Here is a 27,499-nt window from a genome sequence, read left to right on the forward strand (position 1 = left end):
CCAGCTCTAACTCACTCTCCTCTTTCTCCTCTTCCTCCTGTGCAGCTCCTGCCTCCGGCCAGACACCACCGGACATCTCTGGGCAAGCTGGAAAAATAAACCAGTACATAGCACGGCTCAAGCTGGCGGCTGCGGTGGTGTGGTTTGTCCCTGGGGGGTGAGAGGGAAGAAGAGGGTCCCCTGTCCCCATCCCAGACCTGGCAGCACCCACACCTCCTCCCAGCTCCCCTCCTCAGCCCCGCTGGCTGGGGGCTGCGATGCCCCCCCGTCCCACCCCGGTGTCGGAGCCTCCTCGCCTCTGTGCTACACCCTAGCCCTTCACAGGAACCTTCCTTACTCCCAGGACAACAGGGGCTGGCACACACCGCTACGGTGAATAGTTCTTTATTTCCATAACGAAACTAGATAACTGCTTACAAAACCTGCACAGTCCTTCCCTCCCTCCCTCCCTCCCTCCCTCCCTCCTTCCATACATCCCGGCCACAAACATCCACCAGCGCCAGGGTTAGAGCCTTTTGTAGCATCAGTTACAATCACCGAACAGAATCTAAAGCCAGAAAAGACACACACAAAACTGGAAAAGAAGAAAACTAAAACAACAAATTCATGAAGCATGGGGAAGGTGACATCCAACTTCCCCTCTGCCAACAGCTACAGCAGGGGAGCCCAGAGAAGTAATGAACCACTTGCCTCCCTCCCTCCCCACCCCCCACCCCAATACTCCCTCCCACCCTCCCACCCCAAATCCCAGCACGGCAGCGAGACCCCGGCCCCACACCCGGGGCTACAGGCTGTAGAACTTCAGGCTCCGATCCATGCCCGTTGAGGCAATGAACTTGGCGTGGTGGCCAAAAGCCACTCCTGTGGTGAGACCGCTGTGCTCTGGGGAGGGAAGACAGCCCGTGGTTACGGCATCGAGCGGAGTTAGTCCCTGCCCGCTCCCCGCTGAGGGTGGCACAGGCAGAGCCCGGCCATCTCCGTGCCTGCACCCCACAGCTCGCTCTGCAGACCCAGGAGAGCGTTTCCTTTCCCCGGGAGGGAACCTACACGCGTCCCCCAGCCCCTCACCTGTGAAGTGGAGGATTTCCGTCCACTGCTTGCAGATGTAGATCTGGACGTCCGTCCCGCCCAGGGCCAGGTAGGTGCCGCTCTGGTCAAAGATGAGAGACTTCACCTGCGGAGGAGAAGGGGAACGAGGCTTCGTACCAGGCCCAAAAAGCTCCAAACGACCTCTCGGGGTGCCGGGGTGGGCAGCACCTCCGCATCAGGCTCCCCCAAAAGCAGAGGAGCGCAGCTGGAAGCACGCCTGGGATGGCGGGCACTGGGAGAGGAGCCTGCCAGCCTGCCCATGATGGGGGGAAAAGGGGACGGTTACACACCTCAAAGTTGTTGTCCAGCTGCAACGTCTTGAAGTTCTTAAGCTTACGCAAGTCCCAGAGCTTGACAGAGGAGTCGTCCGCTGCCGTGGCCAGGTAGTAGCCGTTCTCGGAGAAGGCGATGCTGGTGATGGGGCCCGAGTGCCCCGGGAAGTTGGCCACGTTGGTGCGTTCCTGGGGATAAGGCAGTTAGAGACAGGCTGCCGGCAGGGAACCGCAGCACCCTCACGGCCGGGAAATCAGAGAGCAGGTCCTTGCAACCGCAGCTCAACTCTCTATCATCAGTCTGCTTCAGAGTTAAAACACAGGCAGGTGAACGGAGACTGCGCCGCTTCTGCCTGCTCTTTATTTGCCCTGAACTATGGCTCGACAGGCCGACGTGGGGCTATAGAGCTGACCTGCCGACAGCCGGAGCTGCTCCTGCGCTGGAGCTACAGTGCATCGCTAAAGCAGGGCTGCGCTGACAAATTCACAACCGTGGGACCGAGCAAGGCCCACGCGCATCCAGCACAGACTCATCCCACAGCAGAGCCAGGCAGCCTGCCTGCGAACCCTCCTCCTCCTCGCCGATTCTCTTGGGGACACAGCAAACACCACCTTGTCACAAGACAACCCCTGATCACCAGCTACGGCACCAGAAGCGACCGCTCTTGAGCTAAAGCTTTGTATTTTTGGAGGAAACCTCAGAAAAGATTCCCCAAAGCCCCACTCCAGCAGACACGGGCACCGCACCTCGGACTGAACACTCTGCTGGGCACCAAACCGAGCACATCCCCAACGCACCACCTCCCTGTCCCCCCTCCCTGCACACCCAGGGCCAGCCCTACCTTCAAATCCCAGATCTTGATCTGAGAGTCCATCGTCCCAGTTCCAAAAATGAGCCCGTCCGGGTGGAACTGGGCACAGGTGAGAGCTGCAGAGACACAGAGGGAGATTTGGAGGGTTGGGGAGACTTTCTGACTTTGTTAGCAGGCCCCACCCCGCCCAAGTTCTTCTGAGCTCCCAGAGCCCAGGGACCCGCAGGCAGAAAAATCCCTTCTCCGCAGGCTCGCAACAGCCCCCCCGGGGGGAGGATACTTAGCCGTAAGCCTTACCACAGCCAGAGCTCTCATCCGTCACCTTGGTGAGGACACGGCCTGTCTGGATATCGGAGAAAGCCCAGTACTGGAAGAGAGGAACATCGCGTTGAGTAGAGAAGAGATCAGCAGCAGTGGGGAGGGGGCCTGTGGTGTGGGGCTGGGTCTCACCTGGTCATCAGAAGAGCTGAGGAGGTAGTCGCCTGTTGCGTGGAGGCTCAGCCCCGTCACAGAGCCCTCGTGGGCACGGACGACCTGCACGCACGAGGCGTTGGGCACAGACCAGATCCGGATAGTAGCATCAGGAGAAGCTGAGAACACCAGGTCCTAGACAGGGAAGTTAACGTCAAAAGTCGTTCACCTCTCCATCCGAGAGCGCTCCCCAAAGGCAAGTACTGGCCCATCACCAGCCCGCATGGAGGCAGAGAGCCCACCAGAACAGAGCACCAGAAAAGGGCCCAGAAAGCCTGATCTGGGGCAGCCTGGCTGTGAGGGAGGAGGCCGAACGCGAGCCTGAGCGCACCTGAGACGGATGGAAGACAACACTGGTAACCTTCTTGGAGTGCCCTTTGAGCGTCGCCAGGATCTGCTCCGAGCTCTTGTCAAAGACGATGACGTTTTTATCAGCCCCGCCTGGAAAACAAAGCAGGGAGCGGTGAGAGACAGGAGTCTGCGGCCAAACGAGTCCAAGTCCACCCACCTTTCCTGGGGACCACCGTCCTGAGAAGCTTTGCCACGAGGCGAGAGAATCCCTCATGCCCCTTGCCCCACCTCTATCCCCCAAAAGCACAGAGAAAGGGACCTGCTCCCAGGCAGCCACAGGCTCTTAGCTGACACCACGCAGTCCCCAGCAAGCGGAGGAGGCTCCCTTACCGGTGAGGATCTTGTTGGTGTCGGAAGGACAGAGGTCCAAGGCAAGGATCCCTGGGATGCTGGCACTGTGCAGCCCCTGCGCGAGGTAGGAGAACGCCAGATTAATGCCGCAAGCAAGAAAATGCCCCCAAAGGGAATAGAGAGGCCCTCAAGGGAGCCCAGGGTGTTTCATTCCGACAGCGGGAGCCTGTGCCACATCTACTGCAGTACAGGTCCCTGCTGGCTGTGGCACAGAGAGTCACGACCCTCTCCTTGCTCTGCCCAGCAGCAGATCTGTCGCTTACTGATGCTGCGAAGCGGCACAGGAGAGGCCCATATGCCCAGCTACACGGGGGAGTTTTCAAGCCCCGATTTCACATCACGGCACTCACCACGTGCGAGGCAACCTGCCGGTACTTGCTGAGCTCCTCCGGCTTCACCAGCTCCTCTGGAACCGTCTTGCCTCTCTGCAAAAGGAAAACGGTACGGGAGATAAACATCAGCCTCTGTCGGGGCACAGCACGCCCTGGCTGCCGCGGAACATCTTCGGAACAGAACGGGGCCGCTTACCTTCTTACGCTCCGTGGTCAGCACCGTAGCCTTGTCTTGAAGCTGCGAAACAAGAGAAGGGTGTTCACAGACTGACTGGGGCTCCCGCGGGGGAAAGCTGGAGAACAGCCACCCCCGAAGGCTGTGGCAGCGCAAATGGAAGTCCCCTTACCTTCTGGATGATCTCGGGGGTCATGCCCGCAAGCTCTCCCAGATCCATGGACTCCCCAGCTCCCTGTACGGGACAGAGAAGGGGGCTGGTTACACCCAGAGGTGGAAGACAGGGGAAACGAGTGGAGATTGGCAGAGGGGGACCAAGGCGAAAAGTGCCGAGACGGGCAGCAGGGACTCACCGCCACGTTTGGCTGGGAGGACGGCACCGTCTGGGGCACGATGAGGCCAGCCTGCGGCTTCAGAGTTGCCAAAGCTGCGGAGGCAGAGAAAGGCCGTGAGTTTAACAGGCGCTCGAAGGGGAAAGGAGAAGGCATCCAGTGCAGCAATCGCTACCAAGACTACCTGCTGCTGGGCCACATGCTGCTCTCTCCTCCCCAGCTCCCCCTCCCTGAGGCCCACAGCCCCCACCTCACCTTCTCGGGCAGCGGTGACCTCTTTGGTGAGCCGAGCGATGACACGGCAGGCAGCATCGTGCTGGTAGAGCGCGTGGGACAGCTCCTGGCGTGTCGTCTGCAGCTGCTGGCGGAGGGTGAAGCTGTGCAACATGACGGCATCCTAGCGGGGCGAAGCACAGTCAGGCAGGGAGAAACGCGTTAGCCCCGGCGCAGGCAGCCGCTGGCACTCAGCTCTGTCCCCAGCCACAACCCAGCGCTTACCCACTCATCCTGGAGGGCTTTCAGGATGGCCGGGATACTCGTGGCAGACGGAGGCTTGGGCCGGATCGGGTGGGCGACTGTCAACGAGACAGCGTGAACGCGTCAACCCCGTCCTCCACCTTCCCGTCAATCCCTCCGTCCCGCAGACCCGCTCCTGACACGGCGAAGCCTCCGGTACTTCCCCCCGGGGGGGGGGGCGGGGAGAACCGGCACAACCCCCAAATCCCACCCCCGCCCCCGTCACCTTTGATGTCGATGAGCTGCTCCTCGGAGAGGGGCTGGTTGTTGACGGGGTCGGTGCCGTTCTCCGCGATGTACTTCTCGATCAGCCGCCGCTCGTAGACGTGGTTGGAAACCGGGGAGACGCAGGGATGCTCGGGCACCTCGTTGGAAACTGCGGAGGGGAAGAGGTTACAGCACCGACCAGGGCCTGGCGGGGCCTGACGGAGGCCGCCGCCTCCCCGGTAATCCCTCAACCCGGTAAACCACCCCCCCACACACACACCCCAGCGGGGGAGGGGGGGGGGGGGGCCTTCTCCGCCACCGTCCGCTTCCCGCACTCACTGGAGCAGATAAGAGCCATGGCGGACACCGAGAAGACGCGGGACTCCCGCTACGGCGACCACGCTCCGGTTCCGGTTTGATTGTGATTTTTTTTTGGTTTTGGTTCCGGTTCGCGGCGGCCCGTCGCTAACGGCTCACGCGGCCGCCGCCGCCGCCGCCGCCGCCGGAAACGGAAGCGCTCCCGGCTTGCACCGCGCCAGCGCGCGCGCACCACCCCCCCGCCTTCCTCGGGAACGGCGCCTCCCAGCATGCCCCGCGCGTCGCCACGGGGCCCCGCCCCTTGGGGTCTGTGTGTATCTCTGGGGCCCCGCCCCTTTGGGGGTGTGTATCTCTGTTGCCATAGCGACCGGCTCCCGGCATGCAACGGGACGCCGTCGCTGCGGACTACAGCTCCCGTCGTGCCCCGCGCTCCGGCCCGCCCGGCTCCACAGCGCCCCCTTGCGGTGGCGGTGAGCGCTGCCCCGCCGGCGCGGGGGTCGCGGCGGGGGGGGGGGGGGAACGACGACGACACGAACCGGGCCGTGGGGGGGGGATACCCCGGGGTGAGACGGCGTGGGAGGGGGGGATCTTGGAAAAGGGGGGGGGGCAGGCCGGGAGTGGGTGGACTCGGGGGTGGGGGGGGCTCCCGGGGGTTGGGGGGGGGTCCCCGGGGGTGCGGGGGGGTCGCGGGGGGGGTGTGGGCACTCGGGGGGACGAGGAGGGAGGGAGGGGGGGTCATGGGGACTGGGGGGGAAGGGGTATTTACTGAGGGGGGGGTCCCCAGCGAGACGGGGGGAATGGCAGGGAGGGGGGGGCACCCAGGGACCGGAGAGGGGCTGAGCGCCCGGTGACACGGGTGGGGGGGGCAGGATGGGGCACACGGGGGGGGGGACGACGGGGAGGAATGGGGTGCTCGGGGAGGGGGGTGCGGGGTCTCCTGGGGGGAGACAACGATGGCTGCGCCCCATCCCGGAGCACCCCGCTCCCTCCTCCTCCGGGGCAGGGGGTGCCGGGCCCCCCCCTCAAACCGGGCCCGTGCCCTTGGGCAGGGCAGGCGCCGCGTCCCGCTGATCCTCGTCCTAAAGATAGCCGGGGCGGCCGGGCCTGCGCCGGGGCCAGCGCAGCCCCGGGGGGGGGACAGATGGACGGACGGACCCCCCACTTTGGGGCCATGGCCTTCCCCTCCCGCTCGGGGGACCCCAAAGGCCGGTGGGGGGGGGGGGGACACGGCCCCCGCTGCCCTTGGCTGTTCCCCAAAGAGGATTCTGGGACGGTGCCAGCGCTGCCGCTTACGGGTGACGGAGGGGGAAAAGGCGTCAGCTGCTCAGGGCGGGGGGGGGGGACGGACACAGGGGGGGTCCCATACCGTTCCCACCCCGCTCTCCCTCTCCCCACAGAGACCCCGGGGTCCAAAATGGGGGGCGACGTGGGGTGCCGGGCCTTGTTGGCCGTGCTGCTCTGGATCCCCTTTCTCGGGGTGACAGCGGGGGACCGGGCGGAGGACGGCCGGGACGGTTTTCGAGGCTCCGCCGCCGATGCCGCCGCCGCCGCCGATGACCTGCTGTCGCGGCTGGGCCGAGCCGCCTGGGCGACCCTGGAGAGCTGGGTGGGCCCCCAGCCCCTGCGGCTGGTGGCGGAGGTGAGGTCCCGGCCCCACGGCACACACGAAGGAGCCATCCCCGGTGGGGCAGGGACGTGGTGACGGGGGGGGGTGCGTCCCACCCACCGGCCGCCAACCCCCCCACCGCAGCTCCGGTGCCGTTTCTCCCCGCAGAGCCTCGCCGCAACCCTCTGGATCGTGTCCTCGGGGATCTCGGCAGCCCTGACCACGCTCTGCGGGATCCTGGGGGATCTCCTGGCCGCCTCCGGCATCAGCGGTGAGCTGGGGGGGGGGGGCCGGGGGGGACAGAGGAACCCGGTTGCGGGACGGCTTTGGCACCCAGCCCCGCCGTCACCGTGCCGTCGGTATGACACCCGCCTCCCTCCCAGGGGACCGGCTGGTACGTTCGGTGACGTTGGGCCCCGGCGAGGTGCAACGGGTGTTGCTGTGGGGTCTGGCCGCCCTGGTGGGTTCCTGGTTGCTGTCGCGGTTGTGGGGGCTGCTGCTGCGGGCGCTCCGCTGGGTGAAGCTCTGCTTCTTCCTGGGTGCCTTCCTCCACGTCGCGGTGTCCCGGGAGAGCCCCACGGTGCAGGCGGGGATGTTGCTGGGGCTGTGGGTGCTCTACACCCTCTTGGGGTGTCTAGTGGGACCCCCCAGCCCCAGCCCCCAGCTGGATGCTGCCGTGCGCAGCCTAGAGTGGAAGGTGGAAGAGCTGCGACGGCGGCAGAAGTGGGGGGGGCCCCGTAACCGGGAGGAGTGAGGCCCCCCCCTCCCCGGGACAGCCCACCCTGCTGCAGCGTCCCCAGTGCACCCCATCGGCTTGGCTCCGTCCCCCCAAGCATGCGTCCTCCCTGCTGAGCCCCCGCGCCCCTTCCTCTGCCCCCCACCGCTGCCCCAGTTCACCCTGGGGGTGCTGCTCCCGTTAGCCCCCCCCGACACGAACCCCCTGTCCTGCTGGGGGCACAGAGGAAGGGCCCCTCCCTCGATGCAGCACCCCCAAAATTGGAGGCCCTCCTCCGTGCGTACACACCACAGTGCCTTCACGTAAGCCAAGAGTGCCTTCTCCTGGGGTGGGGGTCCTGCTATGGCCCTGGCAGCCCCCTATGCCCCCCCAGACCCAGATCCAGGCCCACCACGGAGGGGAGGAGAGTCCTAATCCCCACTCGCCCATCCAGCCGGCTCCGGTAATGGCTCGGCACGTAGAGGGGAACCCACTCCCCACCCTGGGCATCTCCCCAGCCCAAAACGGGGGCTCTGCTCGCGCAGGGGGGGTCGCAGTCCCCCTCAGGGCTAGCGGCCGGGCCCCGCGTTGTCAGTCCTTGGGTTTTAAGCTGCTTTTTAAACTGTTTTGATATGTGGTTCTGAATAAATACGGTTTCATCCTGGCTTGGCTCGGCTGCTCTTCCCGCAGGGAAAGGGCACGGGGAGCAGCGAGCAGGCTGCCCGCTCGGGAGCTTGGGGGCTCCCCTCGGGGGCTGCCCGCCCCCCCCCCCCCCCACTCAGGGTGAACAGGAGTGGGGGGCTGTGGGGGTGGCTCGTTTTTGGGGTGCGGGGAGGGTGCCACACGCTTGCCCTGCGTATGTCCCTCTCTGCTGAGGCCGGCGGCTGAGCATGGGGGGGGTTATCCGTGCCAGGATCCGTCCCCTTCTCCGTCCCCATCGCCCTCCAGCCGTCCCCACTGCCCTGTGGCCGGCTGCTCTGCCTCGCACTCGCTCCGTGCCCCCGGCCACGTCTGCCCTCCGGTCCCTCTTGTGTCCCCTGTTCCCCCCCCCCGCCCAGTGTTCCCCAGTCACCCTGATCAGGGTGGGACAAGGAAGGATGGACACCAGCCGGTGTGAGAGTCCCCTCCCTGCTCGGGGGGTCTCTCCACATGATTCCTTTGTGCCCGGTGCCGTGCCTTGGAGTGGGGATGAGGATGGGGAGTGGGATGGGGAGGATGAGGATGGGGAGAGGGATGGGGAGCAGGGATGAGGATGGGGAGCAGGGATGAGGATGAGGATGGGGAGAGGGATGGGGAGCACGGATGAGGATGGGGAGAGGGATGGGGAGCAGGGATGAGGATAGGGAGAGGGATGGGGAACAGGGATGAGGATGAGGATGGGGAGAGGGATGGGGAACAGGGATGAGGATGAGGATGGGGAGAGGGATGGGGAGCAGGGATGAGGATGGGGAGAGGGATGGGGCTGGGGAGTGGGATGGGGAGCAGGGATGAGGATGGGGAGCAGGGATGAGGATGAGGATGGGGAGAGGGATGGGGAGCACGGATGAGGATGGGGAGAGGGATGGGGAGCAGGGATGAGGATAGGGAGAGGGATGGGGAACAGGGATGAGCATGAGGATGGGGAGAGGGATGGGGCTGGGGAGTGGGATGGGGAGCAGGGATGAGGGTGAGGATGGGGCTGGGCAGCGGGATGGGGGCTGGAGCGGTGCTCTGCGCTGCGCAGCCCGGGGCTGGGACCGGGTTTGGGGAGCGGGGCTGGAGCGGTGCCCGGCGCTGCGCAGGGCGGGCAGGGCCGGTGTTTAGGACCCGGCGGGACGAGGCGGCGCCGGTGCCGGTCCCGCCCCGGCCCCATTGTCTGGGCGCGGAGGCGGAGGGACGGGAGCGGCGGCCGCCGCTCGCACGGACGCGCCGCGGAGCCCGCCCGGCCATGGCCCCCGCACCGGCACCGGCCCCGGGGACCCGGCTGGCGCTGCTGGCCGCCGCCCTGCTCTGCGCCTCGGGTGAGTGCGGCCGCACCGGCACCGGCACCGGCACCGGCACCGGCACCGGCACCGGCACCGGCACCGGCAGCCCCGAGCCGGGGTCCGCACCCCATCGCCGGGGATCCCCGCCGTCCCGCGTGGATCCGCTCCCACCGGGGTCCCGCGATCCGGGGCGACCTGCACACCCCCCCCCCCCCCAAGCATTCGGGATCGCCGGGATCTGCTCGCTCGATCCCCCGCGATCCCGAAGGGATCCCCCAAGGAACGTGGGATCCCTTGTGATCCCGGGGGGGGGGGGGGGGGGGCGGGAATCTCCTCCCCATCCACACGGGATCCCTGCGGTCCGAGGGGATCCGCTTCCCCACGGGAACCCGTGATCTGCCTCGCTCCTCTCTCCCGCTCCCCGGATCCCCCGGGGAGCTGTGGATCGGGTGGGATCTGTCCCCGGGCCCGTGGGTCACGTCCCCTACCCGGGCATCCCGGCGGGATCTGTTCCGTGCGCACGGGGATCCCTGGGATCTGGAGCCCCTGATTCTGGATCCCACCCTGAGGGACCCGGCTCCGTCCTTCTCCCCACTGGGGGAGCGGATCCCCACGCCACTGGCAGAGCGGGGCAGCCTGACGAGCGCCGCTTCGTTAACGGGGAGCAGCCAGGCCTGGGGGAACCACGCTGACCCCCCCCCAACGCTGACCCCGGCACCAGTGGGGTGCCACGCCGCCCTCCGGCACCCGCTCCCGGAGGGGGGGGCCGCGATGGCGCAGCATCACACGAGGGACAACCTCCGGGGGACACGGGGTGACCCCGTCCCCAAGGGGACTGGGATGGCCGGGTGGGGGGCTGCGCGGTGCCGCGGCAGTGCCGAAGCCGGATTTCTTCTCGCGGTGCAGCCTCAGATGTGGAGGTGGGCACGGAGACCCCCCCCTCCACTTGCCACCCCAGGGCAGCCCTTTCCCTCCGTGGCCCCTGAGGCCGGTGACACAGTCCCTGTCCTCGCAGCGAGGGGTGATGGGGACCCCCCGGACCCCGTGTACCTGCCGGCGGATCTGGAGCTGCTCGGCGTGCCCGAGTACTACCGGCTGCAGCGGGCAGACCAGGACCTGCCCGCCAACACCTCCCTGCACGCCCGCACCGAGACCTACCTGCTGCTGCGGCACGGCTCCGCCACGCAGCCCCTCGTCCAGGCCACCTACCCACCCTTCAGCACCCGGCAGGTAAAACGGTCCCCACCGTCCCCGCTGCCCCGGGGCAGCCTGTCCCCCCCCCTGCCGCCATCCTTGTCCCTTTGCAGGAGGTACCCACGGAGAGTCCCCCGGGGAGGGACGGCTCGGCAGCTTGGGCCATCCGTGCCGTGTCCCTTGAGAGCGCCGTGTCCCCGGCCGAGCCCTTCGCCCGCGTCCTCTTCCATCTGCAGGGTCCCGACTGGCTGCCCGGGCAGCGGGACCACCCCGGGGAGCGGGACCACCCCGGGGAGCGGGATGTCCGTGGGGAGCGGGACCACCCCGGGGAGCGGGACCTGCCCTGCGTCGCCCTCCACGCACACCACCGTGGCCGGGTGGCCCGTGGGACGTGCCGCCTGCAGGTCAGTGTCACCCACCGGGGCCAAAGCTTCCCCCCGGGGGGGGGGGGCTGCCCTGCTCGGCCTCCCCACCCTGAGCCAGGGTCCCGCTCTCCCCTCCAGGCACCCCTGGGCGTCTGCGTGGTGGAGCTGGAGATCCCCCCGCGCTGGTTCTCTCCGGCATCCCCTGCCCCACGCAGCCGCCGGCGGGCAGCCGAGTCCCCCGGGCGCCCCGAGACCCCCGAGTCCGCCGAGCTGCACTACGGCGTGGTGGGACCGGGGGAGTGCGGCCGTGCCGGGGGCCGGGAACGGAGCCGTGGCGGGGAGGCACCGTGGTACCTGGGCTCGCTGGAGCTACGGGCGGCCGAGCCGGCGCGACGGCAGGAGGTCCGGCTGGACGACAAGGTGCTGTTGCGGGTGCCCGACGCCACGCTTCGCCCGGGTCAGCGCTTCACCGCCACCCTCGCCCTGCGGCACAACTTCACCGCCGACCAACTGACGCTTCGGTGAGACCCCCCCGGGCGGGCAGGAGACCCCCGTGGAGGGTGGCACGTGCCGGGAGGGGGCCGTTGTGTGACGGGGATCTGCCGGCAGGATCAAGGCGAAGAAGGGGCTGCAGGTGGTGGCTGCCCACCCCGGGGCCCCCACCGCCTGGACCGCCCAGCTGGAGCGCACCCGGGGCCCCAAGCACTCGACGGCCGTGGTGACGTGCCGGCGGAGCGGGGACTCTCGCGGCGGCTGGAGGTAGGGAACGGCACGGCACCCCGGCTCCTGGGGACCCCCGCTATGGGAGGGGGCTTCTGCACGGGGGCCCAGTGCAGCCCAGTAGTGCCCAGTCACAGCAAAAGCAACCTGTGCATGACACTGCTCCCATCCCAGTATGACCCAGTTGGCGCAGGGGGACCTGTGTGTTGCACCGGTCCCATCCCAGTATGGCCCAGTCAAAGCAAAGGGGACCTGCGCATGACACTGTCCCCAGCCCAGTGTGACCCAGTTGGCGCAGGGGGACCTGTGTGTTGCACTGCTCCCATCCCAGTATGGCCCAGTCAAAGCAAAGGGGACCCGTGCATGACACTGCTCCCATCCCAGTATGACCCGGTTGGCCCAGGGGGACTGTGCATTGCGCTGCTCCCATCCCAGTATGGCCCAGTCAGAGCAAGGGAACCTGTGTGTTGCACCGCTCCCATCCCAGTATGGCCCAGTGGAGGGACTGGGGGACACAGGGCATCCCCGACCCCCGTGCGATGATGCAGGGCAGCCGACTCCGCCACGTTCCTGCACCTGGACCTGGCGGTGGAGAACGGGACGGGGGGGCTGGCGCCGGCGCGGCCCCTCACCTGGCAGGTGGAGTACCCCGGCCAGGACCCCGAGGCCCAGAAGGACAAACTGGTGTGGGAGATCCAGGTGTCAGAGCGGGACGTCCGTGCCCTCGTTCCCCTGGTGCAGGTGGGTGCCCCCCACCCCGGCCCCCCCACCCCACCCCTGTGGGGCCACGAGCTCAGCCCTGCTCTGCCCCATAGGAGCTGGAGATCCTGAACACTGCCCCGCTGACGGGGGTCCCCCGCGCCGTGCCGGTGAAACTGGTGGCGGTGGAGGCGGGGGGCGGCGTGACCGAGCTCACCGAGCCGCCGGGCTGCGAGTCGGCCGACAAGCAGGTGCTGCAGGTGAGCGGGGCTCCCGGCGTCCTCCCCACCCCGATGTCCCCCCACCCTGGCCGGGGGCTGCCAGCTCTTCCTGCCCCTCTGCATGCCCCCCCCCCCCCCCCATCCAGGTCTCCGATACCTGCGATGCGGTGTTCGTGGGGGGCAAGGAGAGCCGGGGTGCCCGGGGTGCCCGGGTGGACTTCTGGTCCCGGCGCCTGCACGCTTCGCTGCGCTTCACCGTCTGGGCACCGCTGCTGCCCCTGCGCGTCCAGCTGGCTGACACGGCGCTGGAGCAAGTGCGGGGCTGGCGCCTGCCCGGCGGCCCCGAGAGGTGAGGGAGGGAGCCGGGAGCGGGTGCTGAGCCTCGCCGCGCTCGTGACACGTGTCCCTGCCCCGCTGAGCCCCCACGCACTCGTGACACGTGTCCCCGCCCCACTGAGGCCCATGGTGCTGTGCAGCCCTGCCCTGCTGAGCCCCCACGCGCTCGTGACACGTCCCCCCGCCGCCCCGCACCCCAGCAGCCCCACTGAGCCCCTCGGGGCTGGTGACACCGGTGTCCCTGCCACCCCCAGCGCCCCGGCGGAGGCGGAGGAGCCCGGGGAGGAGGCTGAGCGGCGGTCGCGGGGCTGCCGCCCCCAGTACCAGCGGACGGCAGTGAGGGTCTTGGCACATTTTGTGGCCCACCCGCTCGACGGTGGCCGTCACCTCGCCTACCTGCCCAGCCCCGACTGGCTCCTGGATGTCACCCACCTGGTGGCCGGCCGGACCCGGGTGCAGGACCCCCGCGTGGCCTCGCTGGAGGGGGGCACCGTGGTGGTCGGCCGGGAGCCCGGGGTCACGTCTGTGGAGGTAGGCTTGGGGGCTTGTCTTTTGGGGGGGGGGGGATGCAGGGGGTGGAAGGGGGGTCCTGGGGGGTGTAGGGGGCTGTAGAGATGGAGACAGAGGGTTGGAGGGGGTCCTGGGGGTAGAGGGGAGCTGGGGAGTGTGAAGGGGGGTCCTGGGGGGTGTAGGGGGCTGTAGAGATGGAGACAGAGGGTTGGAGGGGGTCCTGGGGGTAGAGGGGAGCTGGGGAGTGTGAAGGGGGGTCCTGGGGGGGGGGTGCAAGGGCTGGGGAGATGGAGATAGGAGGCTGGAGGGGGTCCTGAGGGGAGAGGGAGGGAGATGGGGTGCTGGAGGGGGTCCTGGGGGCAGAGGAGAGATGGGGGGGGTGCAGGGGCTGGAGGGAGGGAGGTGGGGGGGCTGGAAGGGGTCCCAGGGGGAGCTGAGGGATGCAGAGGCTGTGGAGAGAGAAATGGGGGGCTCTGGGGCCAGGGCAGGGGTGGTAGGGGATGGAGGCACAGAGGCCGTGAAGTCTGGGGGCTCACGATTTCCCCCCGGTGCCCCCAGGTCCGCTCCCCGCTCTCGGATTCCATCCTGGGGGAGCAGATGCTGGTGGTGTCGGAGGAGAAGGTGACGGTGACGGAGCTGCACGCCCAGGTGGTGTCGGGGCTGTCCCTGACCCTACGGGCAGAGCCGGGCCACCCCGGCACGGTCACCGCCACCGCCCGGGGGACGGCCACCCTGCGTGCCCCCAAGCAGGTGAGAGGGTCTGATCCTGGACGCTCGGGGTGATCGGTGCTGGGGTACCCGGTGCCCTCCCCACCTCCCGGGTGCCATCTCGTCCGGCATCCCTGGCAGGAGGCGACGCTGTCCGTCTGGCTGTCCTTCTCCGACCGCACGCTGGCCCCGCTGGAGCTGTACGGTTGGCAGGACGCGGCGTTGAGCGTGACCTCGTTGGATCCCGCCGTGGCTACCGTGGGGGGCTCGCCCGGCGTCCCCGCCGCCCGCCCGTGGGTGGTGGCGGAGGGACCGGGGCGGGGGGCTCTGCTGCAGCTCAGCCTGCACCCCCCGGACGCCTGCCGTCGCGGCCGGCACCGGGCGGCCGCGCTGGTCGCCGGCACCGCCTGGCTCGAGGTGGGGGTCGGCCGGCGTACCCCCACCCCCGGCAGCCCCCGGCCCCGCGGCGGTCGCCCCCGGCCCAGCTCGCCCTTCCCGCGGGCCGAGGGGGCCATGTCGGGGGAGGCGGTGACGGCGGCCGGCGAGCCGCGGCGGAGGGACCCCGCCGGCGTGGGACCTGTCTCCACCAAGCTCCAGGGGCCGGGGTCTTCCTCGGAGGAAGAGGAGGAAGGCTACGGCCACAACCGTGCCGGCGGGGAGGAAGAGGAGGAAGACGAGATGGTGAAGGCTCCCGAGCGGGTGACCGACCTGGAGATCGGCATGTACGTCCTGCTGGGCGTCTTCTGCCTGGCCATCTTCATCTTCCTCGTCAACTGCATCTTCTTCGTTTTGCGGTACCAGCAGAAGGAGCTGCCGGATGCCGGCGCGGCCCCCTCGGCCCCCCAGCCCCACAACTGGGTCTGGCTGGGCACCGACCAAGAGGAGCTGAGCCGGCAGCTGGACCGCCGGCAGCCCGAGCCCCCGGCCCCCGAAACGGGCACCGAAACCGGGCGCTGCTGCTGCGGGGTGCCCCCGGGCACCGTGCCGGGCTCCGAAGCTGGGGGTCCCCCCGGCACCCCGACACCCGCGGCTCCCCTGCCCCGCAAGGAAGGGGGTACGCCGGGGGGCGGCCGGAGGAAGCGGGTGGAATTTGTCACCTTCGCGCCTCCCCGGGTCCCCGAGGAGCCCCCCCAGCCCGCTCCCAACGTCCAGTCCATCCTGGTGGCCAGCGAGGATGACATCCGCTGGGTGTGCGAGGACATGGGGCTGCGGGACCCCGAGGAGCTCAGGAGCTACATGGAGAGGATCCGGGGTAGCTCCTGATCCCGGGGGAGCGGCCCCCGGCCCCCTCCCCAGCCCCGGGCAAACCAGTAAGGGACCGACCTCCTCCCTGCGCTGCCCTGGGGAGGGGGGGACACCCGTCCCCCCCCTTTCCCCTGCCTGCAGCGGGCTGTGCTGCTGCTGGGGACCGCTGTCCATCCCTCCTGGTGGCCGGAGCCCTGCCCCAGTGGGGCCACCCAAGTGACCGGCCCCAGATGCCCGCAGAGGTGTGGGGGGGTCTCCACCCAGCTCAGAGCGTCCCCCTCCTCGGGGTCTACATCAGCCCCCCCTGCCTCGGTGGCATTGGGGAGGAAGCCGGGGTTGCCCTTACTGCTTTGGGTCTCATTGCGACATTGTGTTCATAGTGATGATGATGATGATGATGATGAGTCCTGTGGTCTGATCCCGGGGAGGGTCCCGTGCCCCCCGCCCCACCCACGCCGCGGGGAGGAGGGGGGCGCGCGCCCTCCCCCCCTTCACCCCGGCCGCGCATCCGTTTTGTACGACTGGCATTTTCTACCTGTAACGCCCTGGGAAGGGGCTGCCGCGAGGGGCTGTTATTTATGGAAGATTTTTAATTCTGATGTTGTTACAAAAATAAAATATTTAAAAAAGACAGGCAGCCCCCGTGCCGTGGCATCTGCTCCCACCAGCGGGTCGCATCCTGCCACCGTCTCAGGGCAGGAGCAGCAGGGATGGCGGAAGATGGAGGTGCGGCATTGGGGGACAACACCGCGGCGTTGCCGGCGGGGACCGGCTCTGCCAGGCACGGCCGAGCCCGCTGGGCTCCTGGGGACGGGCACGTGCCCTTGACGTTGGTTCCACGTGGGGACAAACGTGGGAGCTGGTCACGGGAAGGGCTCGGGGGCCAGTCCTGGCCCTGGCCCAGCCGGGGTGACCTTGGGGCAAGGGACCTCGTTCCTCCCTGTCCTGCCGTGGGGAAAGGGCTGCTGCCTTCCTCTTCCTCCGCCCATCCAGCCCCAACACCCAGAACCAGGGAGCAGCCTGTCCCTGCCGGGTCCTGGGTATCCCCCCAACCCCAAGGCTGGTCCCCGATCCCCCCCAAGCCCCAGCAAAGCATCTCTCCTGCAATAGCAGCCACAGGCAATGGGCCAGCAGGTCGCTTTATTCAGGGATGCCATGAGGATTTCCACCCCTCCAGTCCCTTCCTAGCCCCCCAGTCTGTCCCGGTGATCCCTGAGACACCCCCAAATCGCCCTGGGTGATAGCAGGAGACACCCCCCTCATCACCCTGCTCCCTACAGGCTCCCCATGCTGGGCTGGCACCCACCCAACCTTCCCCTTCCCTCTGCCCCCCACCGGGGCTCGAGCCATCCCCGTAGCTCCCCCGAAACCGCAGAGATGGGGTGATCGCTCTGGCTGCCGGGGGTCCTGTCCCCACCCCTGCCCTGCTGGTACTGGGACCAGCATCCCTGGCCCCAGGGGAGGGGGGTGATGCTCCATCACCCCTCCGTGGCACCATACGAGTCATCCTCCGGCCCCGTGCAGACGTGGGGGGCACTCGTCCGCAGCGGCCGGCTCTGGTAGCACCTGGAGATCCAGGTGAAAAGCAGGCAGGCGACCGCCTGGATCCCCGCCAGCAGGAAGAAGTAGTTATCCATGCGGCAGCTGCTGATGCTCCCTGGGAGCAGGAGGGTGGTCAGAGCCGGGGGGGCTGACCCTCAGGACACCCCCGTGTCCCGCACCCCATCCCTGCTGGCCACAAAAGCACCCCGAGCAGGAGGTGACCCCCGTGTCCCCGTGCCAGCGCTCACCGTAGTCCTCCGGGCAGCGCGTCCACCCGTGGGTGGGCAGTGAGAGGAGGGTCAGCAGCCCCCACCCCAGCAGCGAGCCCACCCCGGAGATGAAGAAGAAGAGACCCATGATGGCTCCTTTCATGGACTCGGGGGCCTCGGCGTAGGCAAACTCCAGGCCTGCGGGAAAGCAGAGAGAGCACGGGGAAAGGCTGGAACCCTTCGGGGTTCCTCCACCAAACCCAACTGCTGTGGCGGGGGGGGCTGCGGTGGATACCCCGGGGACTGGGGGAGGCAGGCACCGCTCACCGGGGATGCTGGCAAAGAGCTCGCTGATGCCGATGAGCAGCTACTGGGGGACCTGCCACCAGATGGGCAGCGTGGCAGCCAGGTAGCGGTCCTTGCCGACGAGCTGCAGCACCGTCTGGTTGCGGCGCACGTACTGCAGCCGCTCTCGCTCCAGGATGCCTGTGGGATGCGGGCAGCGGGGGCTGAGCGCCCACCGAGCCCCTGCCCGCGGCAGCGTCCTACCCCAGCCCGGGTCCTACCTGCCGTGAGGACGGAGGCGAGGCCGAAGAACATGCCCAGGGCCATCTGCTTGAGAGCCGAGGGCAGCAGCCTCCGCTTGGCTAGGAAGGGGTCGATGACGTGGTCCTTCAGGGGCACCAAGGCCAGCAAGACCACCACGTTGGCCAGGAGCAGCCAAGCACCCGGGAACTGCCGGGCAAAGGCAGGTCAAGCCCCAGCCCTCGCCTGCGGTGGGGAGCTCAGCATTTCATGGAACGCCCCGGCTCCCACCCCCAGCCCTCACCCATCGGGTCCACAGAGCTGCCGGCTCCATCCCTCACCGTATAGCCCTGGAGGGTGCTGGCACGGTCCTGGCCGTGTCGGAAGATGCTGGGGATGCGGAGGTGCAAACCCTGCAGGTAATACGTCGACTGCATCTGAAAGGCAGCGGGACGGTGGCTCCACGGGCTCAGCTCCCGGACGGACCCACCACCACCGATGGTCCCGGCTCAGCGCAGAGCCCACCCCGCACCTCACCTGGAAGTAGACCATCCAGTAAGGGATGAAGGTCAGCATCGCGGGCAGGATCCGGGCCAGCACCTGGAAGTTGGCAAGGTCTTCCTCAGGCGAAGGGGCTCCAGGTTGGGCTCCGCTGTTGGGGAGAGGGTCCCCAGCCTCCCACCGGCGAGTGCTCAGCCTGGGGAGAGTGACCACATGGGAAAGGCTAGGGCTGGGAGGGCTCAGCCCCCTGCAGAGCCCCCTCCCCTTCTCACCTGGCCCCGGTGCCCCCCAGCCGGGTGCAGCCGCAAATCTGCAGGGCCAGCTTGATCATGGCAGAGACCTGGCTGCCCGTGGGGGGCTTGGTGACGAAGGTAGGGGTGGCCAGGAGGAAGATGAGGAGGGCCAAGGCAAGACAGGCGACAGGGATGAGGTAGCCGGCCAGAAAGCTGATGTTCTGCTGAACAAAGGCCACCACCAGCAGGGAGAAGACGGTCCCGATGTTGATGCTCCAGTAGAACCAGTTGAAGAAGCGTCGCGTGGCATCACCACCCTGGTCCCTCACCTGCCAGCGTGGAGGGATGGGCCCCGGGGCCGGCGCTCAGCCCCGGCGGCACCGAACCTCAGCCCTGACCGCGGGGCTTCTGCTTCATCCCCTGTCCCCCCACCCTCCCGCATCCCCCCATGCCCCATCCCACCCCTCGCCTCCTGGCTTCCCTCCCTTCTTCCCCCACCAAGGATGTCCCAAGGGTCTCAAAGGGTTTGGAGGGGATCTATGGGGTGCAACCACATCTCCTCCACCCCTTGGGACGCTCTACCCCCCCCTTGGCTCGGCAGAAGGGGAAAGGAGACCCACAGGTCCACGGCAGCCCGGTGCAGGACGAGCACCCGGCCGGGAGGAGCCGGTTGGGAAGGGGCAGAGGGAGAAGGATGCTGCCGGCTGCCACGCTCACCTGGTCGGCACCGAAGGGGGTGAGGTTGGCTCTGACGGAGCTGACGCCCAGCGCCAAGAGCAGGAGGCCGCTGTAGATGGTGGGGGCACAATACTGCTCGGAGGGCTGCCCCCGGCACGTCCCACCGCGGTGCCAAGAGCAGTTTCGGACGGTGGCGGCGGGCAGCTGCCCGCACGCCGAAAGGCGCCCGTCCGGCGACACGGTGACGGGCAGCAGGCACGCGGCTAGCAGGTACAGCAAGAAGCTGAGGACCACGGTGCCGTAGCGGCCGAGGTAGACGTCGGCCAGCCAGCCGCCGACGGGCGAGAGCAGGTAGGAAGCCCCCAGAAAGAGCAGGCAGGCGCGGGATGCCTGGGTGCCCCCCCAGCCGAAGGTGCCGCTGGTGAGGTAGAGCACCAGGTTGGCCGTGATGCCGAAGAAAGCCGCCCGCTCCAGACCTTCCACCGCCAGCACGGCCGCGCACGCCGCCCCGCGCCCCTTGAGGGGTGTCCCCCCCAGCAAGGGGGTCCGCTCCCCGCCGTCCCTCGTCCCGGCCATGTCCTCCTGCCCAGGAGCATGGCGGCTCTCGGCGTTGGCTCTGCTGCCCTTCACCACCCCCGGTGGGCAGCCCAGCCGGGGGACCCCGTCCCGCCACGGCCCCTTCTCCGTCCCCTTTGGCCCCCCTCCGGGCTGCCCCCCTCGCCGGGTGGATGTCCTCCGCTCCTGTCCCTCCCCGGTTCCCAGTTCCCAGTTCCCCATTCCTGTTGAACAGACACATCATATGACGGCTCAGAAGCAAAAATCCCCGTCGGCCAGCACGGCTTCTCCTTCCTGGGGGCTTTCCCTGTGCTCCCCCCCCTCCATCGGAGGCTTTGCTCACCCTCCCCAGCCATCCCCCACCAGCACAGCTCTGTGGGGTCCTCAGCACCGAAGCCCCTCGCTGAGGCTGGGGTCTTCCCCAGCTATGGGGGTGTCGGAGCCCCACGTGCGCCGGGGGATGTCGTGCACCCACCGGAGCCTCCCAGGACCAGCGTAAAGCTGGGCTGAGCTGAGCTCAGGGCTATTGCACCAGCTCCCCCCTCGGCGTGCACACCCCCCCCCAAAATCCCCGACCCACGAGCGCGCAGCGGTTTATTTTGCAGCCTGATTTCCTAAGGAAATGGGGCTGCGTGTGCCTGTTTGCCTCTCGCACTCTGATATTTTCCACCGGACTCGGCAGCGAGACAGACAGCACAAAGCTTTTAAGTTTCCGTAAGTTTAAAAAAAATAAATAAAAAAAGTTAGCAGCTGAGAAAGGCAGGAAGCTCAGGGGAGAGAGCGCCAACGGGCATGCACCCTCCCAGCCCTCCACACCCCCAAACTCCCACCCTGGCCACGCGAGTTTCCAGGTCCTCACAGCATCCTCCAGCTCCTCCGTGTTCTTGCACCCCCTCCTGCCCAAAGAAGCCCCTCCGGGCTCTCTGGGGCAGGGAAAGAGCCCCCCAGCCCGCAGCCATAGCTCCCGGCATCCCCATGGCTCCCGGCATCCCCCCGGCCATCAGGCAGCCCCACCTGGCAGAGGGACCAGCTCTCCAGGACATGAGGGTTTCGATGAGCTCTGTGATGGCCAGCAGCTGGGCAAGGGAATTTGAATCCGTATTTTCGGCTGGTGGCGGGGGGGGAACCCCCCAGCACAGCCCAGTTTGTTCGTAACATCCACCTACCTGCCACCGACCTCCCTCCTGCCAGGGCTCGGCAGGCAGAGAGGCAGGGGAACTGGGTGGCACATCTTTGGGGTCACCGTGGGTTGTCCCCTGCAGGTCTCTTGTGCCACGGGGTGAAGCAGGGTGCGAAGGCAGCACCGAAAGATGCTGGCCATGGCCTCGCAAGCATCCTCCTGCCCACCTCAGCCCCAGAAAATGGGGGAGAAGGAGAGAGCCCCACGCTCTGCTCCATCACCCCATGGAGGTCCCAGAGCTCGGGAGACCCCAAGTCCCACCATGTCACCGGTGATGCTGTCCCGAGCCCGCGACACGGTAGCACACCAGGAGCTGCAAATCGTGGCTCTTTTGCAAGATCCGCATCCCCCCGGGGGCTGAGCGTGACCTGGGGTGAGACCGCCGGGTCTCCGTGGCTCCCGTAACCCCGAGGGATGCCGCAGGCACGTGGCGTGGTCCCCAAGCAGAGCCCACCTCCGCCTGACCCCCCCCCTGCTTCCCCCCCCCAAGCGTGCAGGATGGAGCCACCTCATCGTGCTCCTCCGCCCCACGGCGCTGAGCTGGCTTCCTGCAGCCCTCCACCACAAGCCAGCAGCGGAGAGCATGCGAGTGGCAAGCGGCGCGCGGGGCCGTATCTAAACCATGTCCCCGAGCTGCTGAGCAGGATAGGACCACCAAACCCCCGGCTCCCCAACCGTCATGGGGCTGCCCCACAACCGCTGAGCAGGATGGAGGGGGTCTGCCTGCTCTTGGCAGCTCTCTCCGCCGCGGCACCCGGACAAGGTACGGCAACGTCCTCACCCTCTCCCTTCCCATCCCTCTCTGTGTGCCGGGACCGCGGGGCGATGGCTCCGCTGATTTCGGAGCTGGGTACCTGCCACCTCCCCGGGCTGGGTCCTGCTGGGGCAGGAGGTGTCGGTGCCCGCACACAGATGTTACCGGCGGTGGTTCGGCGCCGAGCGAGGATGCTCTGCGGGCAGCTCTGCAGAGTTGTGCTCTTCTCCTTCCTGAGGTGCTCAGCACGGCTGCTCCGACCCCTGCCCCGTCTCGACGTGCCCCTCGCTGCCCGGTGGGAGAGAGACAAGGGGGTCCCTCCTTGGGGGCTGGTGACTCTGGGGACCCTAAGAGGGGTCTCAGGGCCGTGCCACCCGCCGGCTCCCACCCCTGGCCCTGGGGGGACAGGGTGATGTTCTCCTGGTTTTGGCAGGCATGGGCCAAAACCCATCCTGTCTGGTCACGTCACCAGCATCACCCCAGGATGGTTTTTGGGGGACGATGCCACCTGCTCCCCCTGGCCCGGCAGGGTTTACAGTGGTTTTACACCCGAAATGGCTGCTAGGAAGCAGCCTCGACACCTCCGATCAATCGGGGAATGGTCGCCATTGCCCTCGTTTCCGCTAACGGCTCCTTCCCACACCTTTGCCGACACGCTGCCGGCTGCCTGCGCCCTGCCTCCGGGCTCGAGGCACCGCGCTGCCTGACACCGGGACCCCGTGGAGCAGCTCTTCCCTGCCGCATCCCTGGCTCCTGCGCTCATCCCTTACCTTTTCCTTTAATATTTTTAACACCAAGCCAGAGCCCACCGGCTAAGGTGGTGGTTTCCCATCGAGCCCACCGGCTCCCCGGGACACCCACCCAACGCACCCCAACCAGCCCCCCAAATCGTTATAGATGCCTCTCGCAGCAATCGATGAGCGAAGGTGGGAGCGGGCTCTGTCAGCACGGCGCGCTGACGTAGCGGTTGCAAAAAGTGCCCTTTTTTGGTCAGAAATCATTACTGCAATAATTGCGTTATCGCGCCCCGTGCAGTCGGGGCATGGAGAAAGCCGCGATTTTGGTGGCGATGGCGGCAAACACACCTCGCCTCACCCATGGGGAAAAATCCTTTGCCCTGGAGGAGCCGAATGGTGAATATTTTCCAGCAATAACCGTGGGAGCCAGGCAAGCGGCTTGGCTACAGCGGGCTGCTCATATGCGTTGAGGCAAAGGGACAGGAAAGAGGGAACAGGGAGGATGGGATTGAGCCCTGCGTCCAAAATGATGCCATGCCCTCGGGGTGCTCAGGGAGAGGGAAAAGCCTAAAACGAGACCACGGTGGCAGAAGCATCCACTCAGCTGCGGCACCGACTCGCGGGGGGCCGTGCTGGGGGTGCAGGCAGGCAGGTACAGGCAGCGGGCAGACCCTCTCTGTCGGCAGGGGCGGTGAGCCGGGAGCCAGCAGCATCGCCAGCAGCCCGAGCGCGGGCCGGCATCCCCGGCTTCGGCTTTCCCACCGGTGAGTTATGTCCCAATAGTGCCGTATTTAGGGCCAGATTCTGCCTGCCCCTGTCCTGTGGGCAGACCCCGTGCCAGGATTTGGCCCTAGAGCACGTTCCCCCCGCAGCGGGCTGATGTGAGGACATGGGGAGCAACTTTTAGGGGTGCAAGACAGCCGTGGCCAGGGCTCGAGGGGTCTTCCCGTGGTGCCACCCATTTTGTGGCATCCCGGGGATGCCATTTTGGCCATCTTTCCCCGGAGGAGGATTACTTTTCGGAGGACTGGGGCGCACATTCCTGCACCCTCTCCGTCTGCCCCCCACCCTCCCCACGGCTGCGTGCCGGGGTGGTGGCAGAGCCACGTCCCTCCGGTTTGCCATCTGTGAGCCGCCAAGCGCCCAGCAGCCGGCACGGGAGCCGAACCGTCTGCTCCTCACCGCGTCCCCGCGCCTTGCCAGGAGAGCCGGGGCTGAGCCAAAAAAAGGGAGGGTTGACCCCCCGATACCCACTGACCTCAACCCTGCTTTCGCCGTGGTGGCTGCCAGCTCTCAGCGTGGCTCTGGGTGTACGTCTGTCCGGCGGCACATCCGTCCGTCCCGCAGCCGTCAGCCCCGTCCTCCTACCGTGCCACCTCCCGCCCCGCTCAGAGCGGCCGTTCAGCCCCGAATGGGGGGTCCTGGTGGGCTCAGCCCCTCACACCCTCTGCCCCTTCCTCCCCGCAGCCCCCGCCGAGCCGACGGGACCTCCCAGCACCCCGGCGGGCGGCGTGGCTGGAAACGCCTCGGTGGCACCAGGTGAGCGCAGAAGGGCCAGGGACCTCCTTGCACCCGTATTTCGGTGGGGAGCCTGGGGGCAGCGGCATCCCATCCCGCTGCTGCTGCCGCCGCACGGAGCCGGCGGCGGGGACAGTGCCAGGGTCATCCATACCCCCTTCCCCGGCGTCTCACCCAGGTCCCGGCACGCTGCGGCTGGCCGGCGGCCGGAGCCGGTGCGAAGGCCGGGTGGAGATGGAGCAGGCGGGCGCCTGGGGCACGGTGTGCGACGACGGCTGGGACCTGGCCGACGCCGACGTCGTGTGCCGGCAACTGCGGTGCGGCCGGGCAGTGCGCGTCCACGGCGGTGCTGCCTTCGGCCGGGGCAGCGGACCCATCCTCCGGGATGAGGTGGGCTGCGAGGGGCACGAGGAACATCTCTGGGACTGCCCGGCTGCGCCGGAGCACGACTGCAGCCACAAGGAAGACGCCGGCGTGGTGTGCTCAGGTGGGTCCGGCATGTGCCGGGTCTGGCAGACATCAAGCAAGGTTTGGGCTCCGTTGGGCAGAGGTATCAGGCAGGGTGCAGGCAGCGCATCCCCAGCTCCGTCCTCTGCCCGCAGAGCACCAGGAGTGGCGGCTCTCTGGGGGCCGGGACGGTTGCGCCGGCCGGGTCGAAGTCTTCTTCCGCGGCACGTGGAGCACGGTGTGCGACAGCACGTGGTACAAGCTGGAGGCGAGCGTGCTGTGCCGCACGCTGGGCTGCGGGGAGCCCCTCCGGCAACTCTCATTCGGACACACGCTGCCCGGCAAGATGCTCTACCAGTGCGAGAGCCGGCGGCCGTCGCTGGCCCACTGCCAGTGGACCTACAATAAATCGGCTCCCTGCCACCAGTCCCGGGCGGTCGGCGTGGTCTGCAACAGTACGGGATCCCTCCTGCCTGGCCCCGCGGGTGCGGGGGGCTGACCGACTTCTTGTGACTGTGGTGGGGGGGGGGTGTCCCCCTGCAGAAGAGCTGCAACCCGGCTTCTTCTTCTTGCCCCCCATCCCTGTCCCCCTCCCGCCAGGCTCCCAGGGCTTGCAGACGCCAACCCCGATGGCCATGGTGACACCGAGCAACGTCACGGTCCTGAGCGGTGAGTGTCCTGCAGAGCCTCAGCCATGACCCGGGTCTGGGGGGGGGGGCTGCAGGGAGCACCCAACTCGCCTTACCTGGAAGGAGGATGTCTCAGGTGTCACGAGCTGTGTCCGTTCTCTGTCTCAGCTGAGGAGGGTTCCCCGGCCGTGGGGGCACAGTCCTCTCTGCACATGCCCCTCTTTGTCCTCTGCCTGGTCCTGGCAGCACTGCTCCTGCTCACCGTGCTGGCCTTCACCGCCGCCCTGCTGAGGGTGAGGAAGATGAGCGGTAAGGAGCGCCTGTGGGGGCACGGCAGGCTCTGGTCATGGAGGGGGTGACACTGCCAGCCCAGCCAGGGCCATCCCACTCCCTGGGCTCGGCTCAGCCGCGGGAGCGGAGGCCGGCTGAGCCATGGAGCAGCTGAGCGGGCGCACCCCCCCCTTGTCCCTGCAGCCCATGCCGTGTCCTCCCTCGGGCTAGCCGGGCCGGTGCTGGTGACCCACAGTGCCCAGAGCCCCAACATGCTCTCTGAGACCTCCAACGACTACAGGGAGATGCCCCCCAACCTTCCCAAAGGACCAGGTAGGTCTGGCAGGTCACCGGCCCCCCCTGAGGGCTGCGGGGCAGGAGGTCCCGGCTGGTGACGGCCACCCCATTCCCATCTCACCCCCCAGACCCACGGGACACAGCCCTTCCCACTGCCAAGGACTCCGACTCCGACTCTGACTACGAACACTACGATTTCAGCAGCAAGCCGCCCATGGCCCTCTCCACCTTCTACAGTGAGTATCCCACCCAGCCCCGGGACCCCCGCCGCCCTGCCCTGGGGTGCCCCCGCTGATGCCCCCTCCCTGCCCTCCCCGCAGACTCGCTGCGCCGGCAGCCCGGGGAACAGATGCTCTTGCTGATGCCCAGCCAGGACGGGATGGAGCCGTTGCCTGCGGAGGGTACGACACGAGGCGTGCCCGTCCCTCCGTCCTGCGGCACTGGCCGTCTGCCCGTCCTGCCCGTGGGTGGGCGAGTGGCCACCCCGCAGCCCGGGGCTGATGGGAGTCCTGTGTCCCGCAGTGCCGGCCAGGCTAGACCCCCCATCCCGCGGCAGGGCGAGCAGCTCCTCCACCTCCTCTTCCTTCTCCACCGAGACCTATTGCAATGATGGTGCACCCCCACCACACGCCTGGGTCTGCCCGACACCCCCCACCGATAGCACCCACCAGTGCGCAGCACCCACCGCCCATGGCTACACCGGCTACCCCGGCACAGGTGGGTACCGCCGGCAGGCTGTGCGGTCCCAGGGACTGGAGTAGGGATGGGGACAGCCCTGGGGATGGGAGCAGGGATGGAGAGACCCCAAGGATGGGAGCAAGGGATGGAGGGACCCCAGGGATGGGAACAGGGATGGAGAGACCCTAAGGACAGGAGCAAGGGATGGAGGGACCCCAAGGACGGGAGCAGGGATGGGGATGGGAGCAGGGATGGACAGACGCCAAAGGCAGGAGCAGGAATGGGGACAGCCCTGGGGACAGGAGCAGGGATGGAGAGACTCCAAGGATGGGAGCAGGGATGGGGATGGGAGCAGGGATGGGGACAGGAGCAGGGATGGAGAGATTCCAAGGATGGAAGCAGGGACGGGAGCAGGGATGGGGACAGGAGCAGGGATGGAGAGATTCCAAGGATGGAAGCAGGGATGGGGATGGGAGCAGGGATGGGGAGACTCCAAGGATGGGAGCAGGGCTGGGAACAGCCCTGGGCAGGGGAATGGAGGTGGGAGGACCCTGGGAATGGAAGCAGGGATGGGGAAAATCCCAGGGAGGCAATGGGACTGAGGGACCTCAGGGGGTGGGAGCAGGGATGGAAGGTGCCAGTAAGAGACGCTCTTTCCCCCAGCTCTCCCAGCAATGCCCCGTGTGCCCACCCCAGTGATCTCCCACCCGCGGGTACCTGTGTGTCCAGCAGACCCCGATCCTGCCGACAGCTCCAGCACCTCCTCGGGGGAGTGGTACGAGAACGTGCAGGGCACGGAGCCGCCTGGGGACCCGTCCCCGCACCCCGGTGAGGACCCCGAGCTGGCAGAGCAGAAGTGGGGTGGCGTGGGGGGGGATACAGGGCTCCTCTGCCCCTGCAGCAGCCTCCTCCCGCTCCCTGCCTGATGGGCTCGCTCCCTTGCAGGCTGGCCGGCTCCGTCCTGCCCCTCGGGGGGACACGCGCGGGACCCCGACTCCTCTGAGGGCAGCGACTACGATGACATCCAGGGCTCTGCCTACTGAGCCTGCCCGACCGCCGCACACGGAGGGGCATGGCAGGGGGGACCTGGCACTGTGTGCAGCCAAGGATCCGCCATCCTGCTGCCGACGTCTCCTCTGGACTTCTCCGGCCATTTCCTCCATGCCACCGGTCCCGGTGGCACCCTGGGGATGTTCGGCGCAGGTGAGCCGTGCCGGGCTGCGTGATGCAATTAAAA

General features: G+C 67.8%; 5 protein-coding genes across 6 annotated transcripts; 3 read left to right on the forward strand and 2 right to left on the reverse strand.

Annotated features, from left to right (window-relative positions):
* Positions 1–740: 740 nt before the first annotated feature.
* Positions 741–5,449, reverse strand: PRPF19 (pre-mRNA processing factor 19). The gene is made up of 16 exons (XM_052811130.1): positions 5,248–5,449; positions 4,928–5,077; positions 4,684–4,760; positions 4,441–4,582; positions 4,207–4,280; positions 4,026–4,088; positions 3,875–3,916; positions 3,697–3,771; positions 3,326–3,401; positions 2,976–3,085; positions 2,624–2,779; positions 2,471–2,540; positions 2,204–2,289; positions 1,380–1,550; positions 1,069–1,174; positions 741–882 (listed from the first exon to the last, which is right to left on the reverse strand). Exons 1-16 carry the CDS (start codon positions 5,264–5,266, stop codon positions 785–787), a joined length of 1,515 nt encoding a protein of 504 aa, XP_052667090.1. The 5' UTR covers positions 5,267–5,449; the 3' UTR covers positions 741–784.
* A 113-nt stretch (positions 5,450–5,562) lies between these two features.
* TMEM109 (transmembrane protein 109) lies at positions 5,563–8,211 on the forward strand. Its single transcript, XM_052811135.1, has 4 exons — positions 5,563–5,696; positions 6,624–6,865; positions 7,001–7,103; positions 7,216–8,211. Exons 1-4 carry the CDS (start codon positions 5,606–5,608, stop codon positions 7,584–7,586), a joined length of 807 nt encoding a protein of 268 aa, XP_052667095.1. The 5' UTR covers positions 5,563–5,605; the 3' UTR covers positions 7,587–8,211.
* Positions 8,212–9,322: 1,111 nt separating this feature from the next.
* TMEM132A (transmembrane protein 132A) lies at positions 9,323–16,140 on the forward strand. Its single transcript, XM_052811949.1, has 11 exons — positions 9,323–9,547; positions 10,527–10,741; positions 10,819–11,109; positions 11,209–11,591; positions 11,680–11,829; positions 12,339–12,531; positions 12,606–12,749; positions 12,857–13,059; positions 13,301–13,577; positions 14,115–14,306; positions 14,406–16,140. Exons 1-11 carry the CDS (start codon positions 9,475–9,477, stop codon positions 15,525–15,527), a joined length of 3,243 nt encoding a protein of 1,080 aa, XP_052667909.1. The 5' UTR covers positions 9,323–9,474; the 3' UTR covers positions 15,528–16,140.
* Positions 16,141–16,641: 501 nt separating this feature from the next.
* SLC15A3 (solute carrier family 15 member 3) lies at positions 16,642–21,044 on the reverse strand. Its single transcript, XM_052811988.1, has 8 exons — positions 19,237–21,044; positions 18,559–18,848; positions 18,323–18,482; positions 18,127–18,222; positions 17,827–17,995; positions 17,588–17,746; positions 17,300–17,458; positions 16,642–17,166 (listed from the first exon to the last, which is right to left on the reverse strand). Exons 1-6 carry the CDS (start codon positions 19,972–19,974, stop codon positions 17,628–17,630), a joined length of 1,572 nt encoding a protein of 523 aa, XP_052667948.1. The 5' UTR covers positions 19,975–21,044; the 3' UTR covers positions 16,642–17,166; positions 17,300–17,458; positions 17,588–17,627.
* Positions 21,045–21,426: 382 nt separating this feature from the next.
* CD6 (CD6 molecule) lies at positions 21,427–27,459 on the forward strand. 2 transcript variants are annotated; one of them, XM_052811981.1, is made up of 13 exons: positions 21,427–21,695; positions 23,110–23,187; positions 23,891–23,962; positions 24,120–24,428; positions 24,544–24,843; positions 24,989–25,057; positions 25,186–25,326; positions 25,492–25,620; positions 25,713–25,820; positions 25,905–25,985; positions 26,107–26,301; positions 26,926–27,090; positions 27,208–27,459. In XM_052811981.1, the coding sequence occupies exons 1-13, from the start codon at positions 21,431–21,433 to the stop codon at positions 27,303–27,305; spliced, it is 2,010 nt and encodes a 669-aa protein (XP_052667941.1). In that variant the 5' UTR covers positions 21,427–21,430; the 3' UTR covers positions 27,306–27,459. The 2 variants fall into 2 exon arrangements, with proteins under 2 accessions (XP_052667941.1, XP_052667942.1); XM_052811982.1 differs by having other exon boundaries at positions 26,959–27,090.
* The last annotated feature ends 40 nt before the right edge of the window (positions 27,460–27,499 follow it).

This window comes from Harpia harpyja, chromosome 16 (genome assembly GCF_026419915.1).
Source record: "Harpia harpyja isolate bHarHar1 chromosome 16, bHarHar1 primary haplotype, whole genome shotgun sequence".
NCBI classification, from domain to species: Eukaryota; Metazoa; Chordata; class Aves; order Accipitriformes; family Accipitridae; genus Harpia; species Harpia harpyja.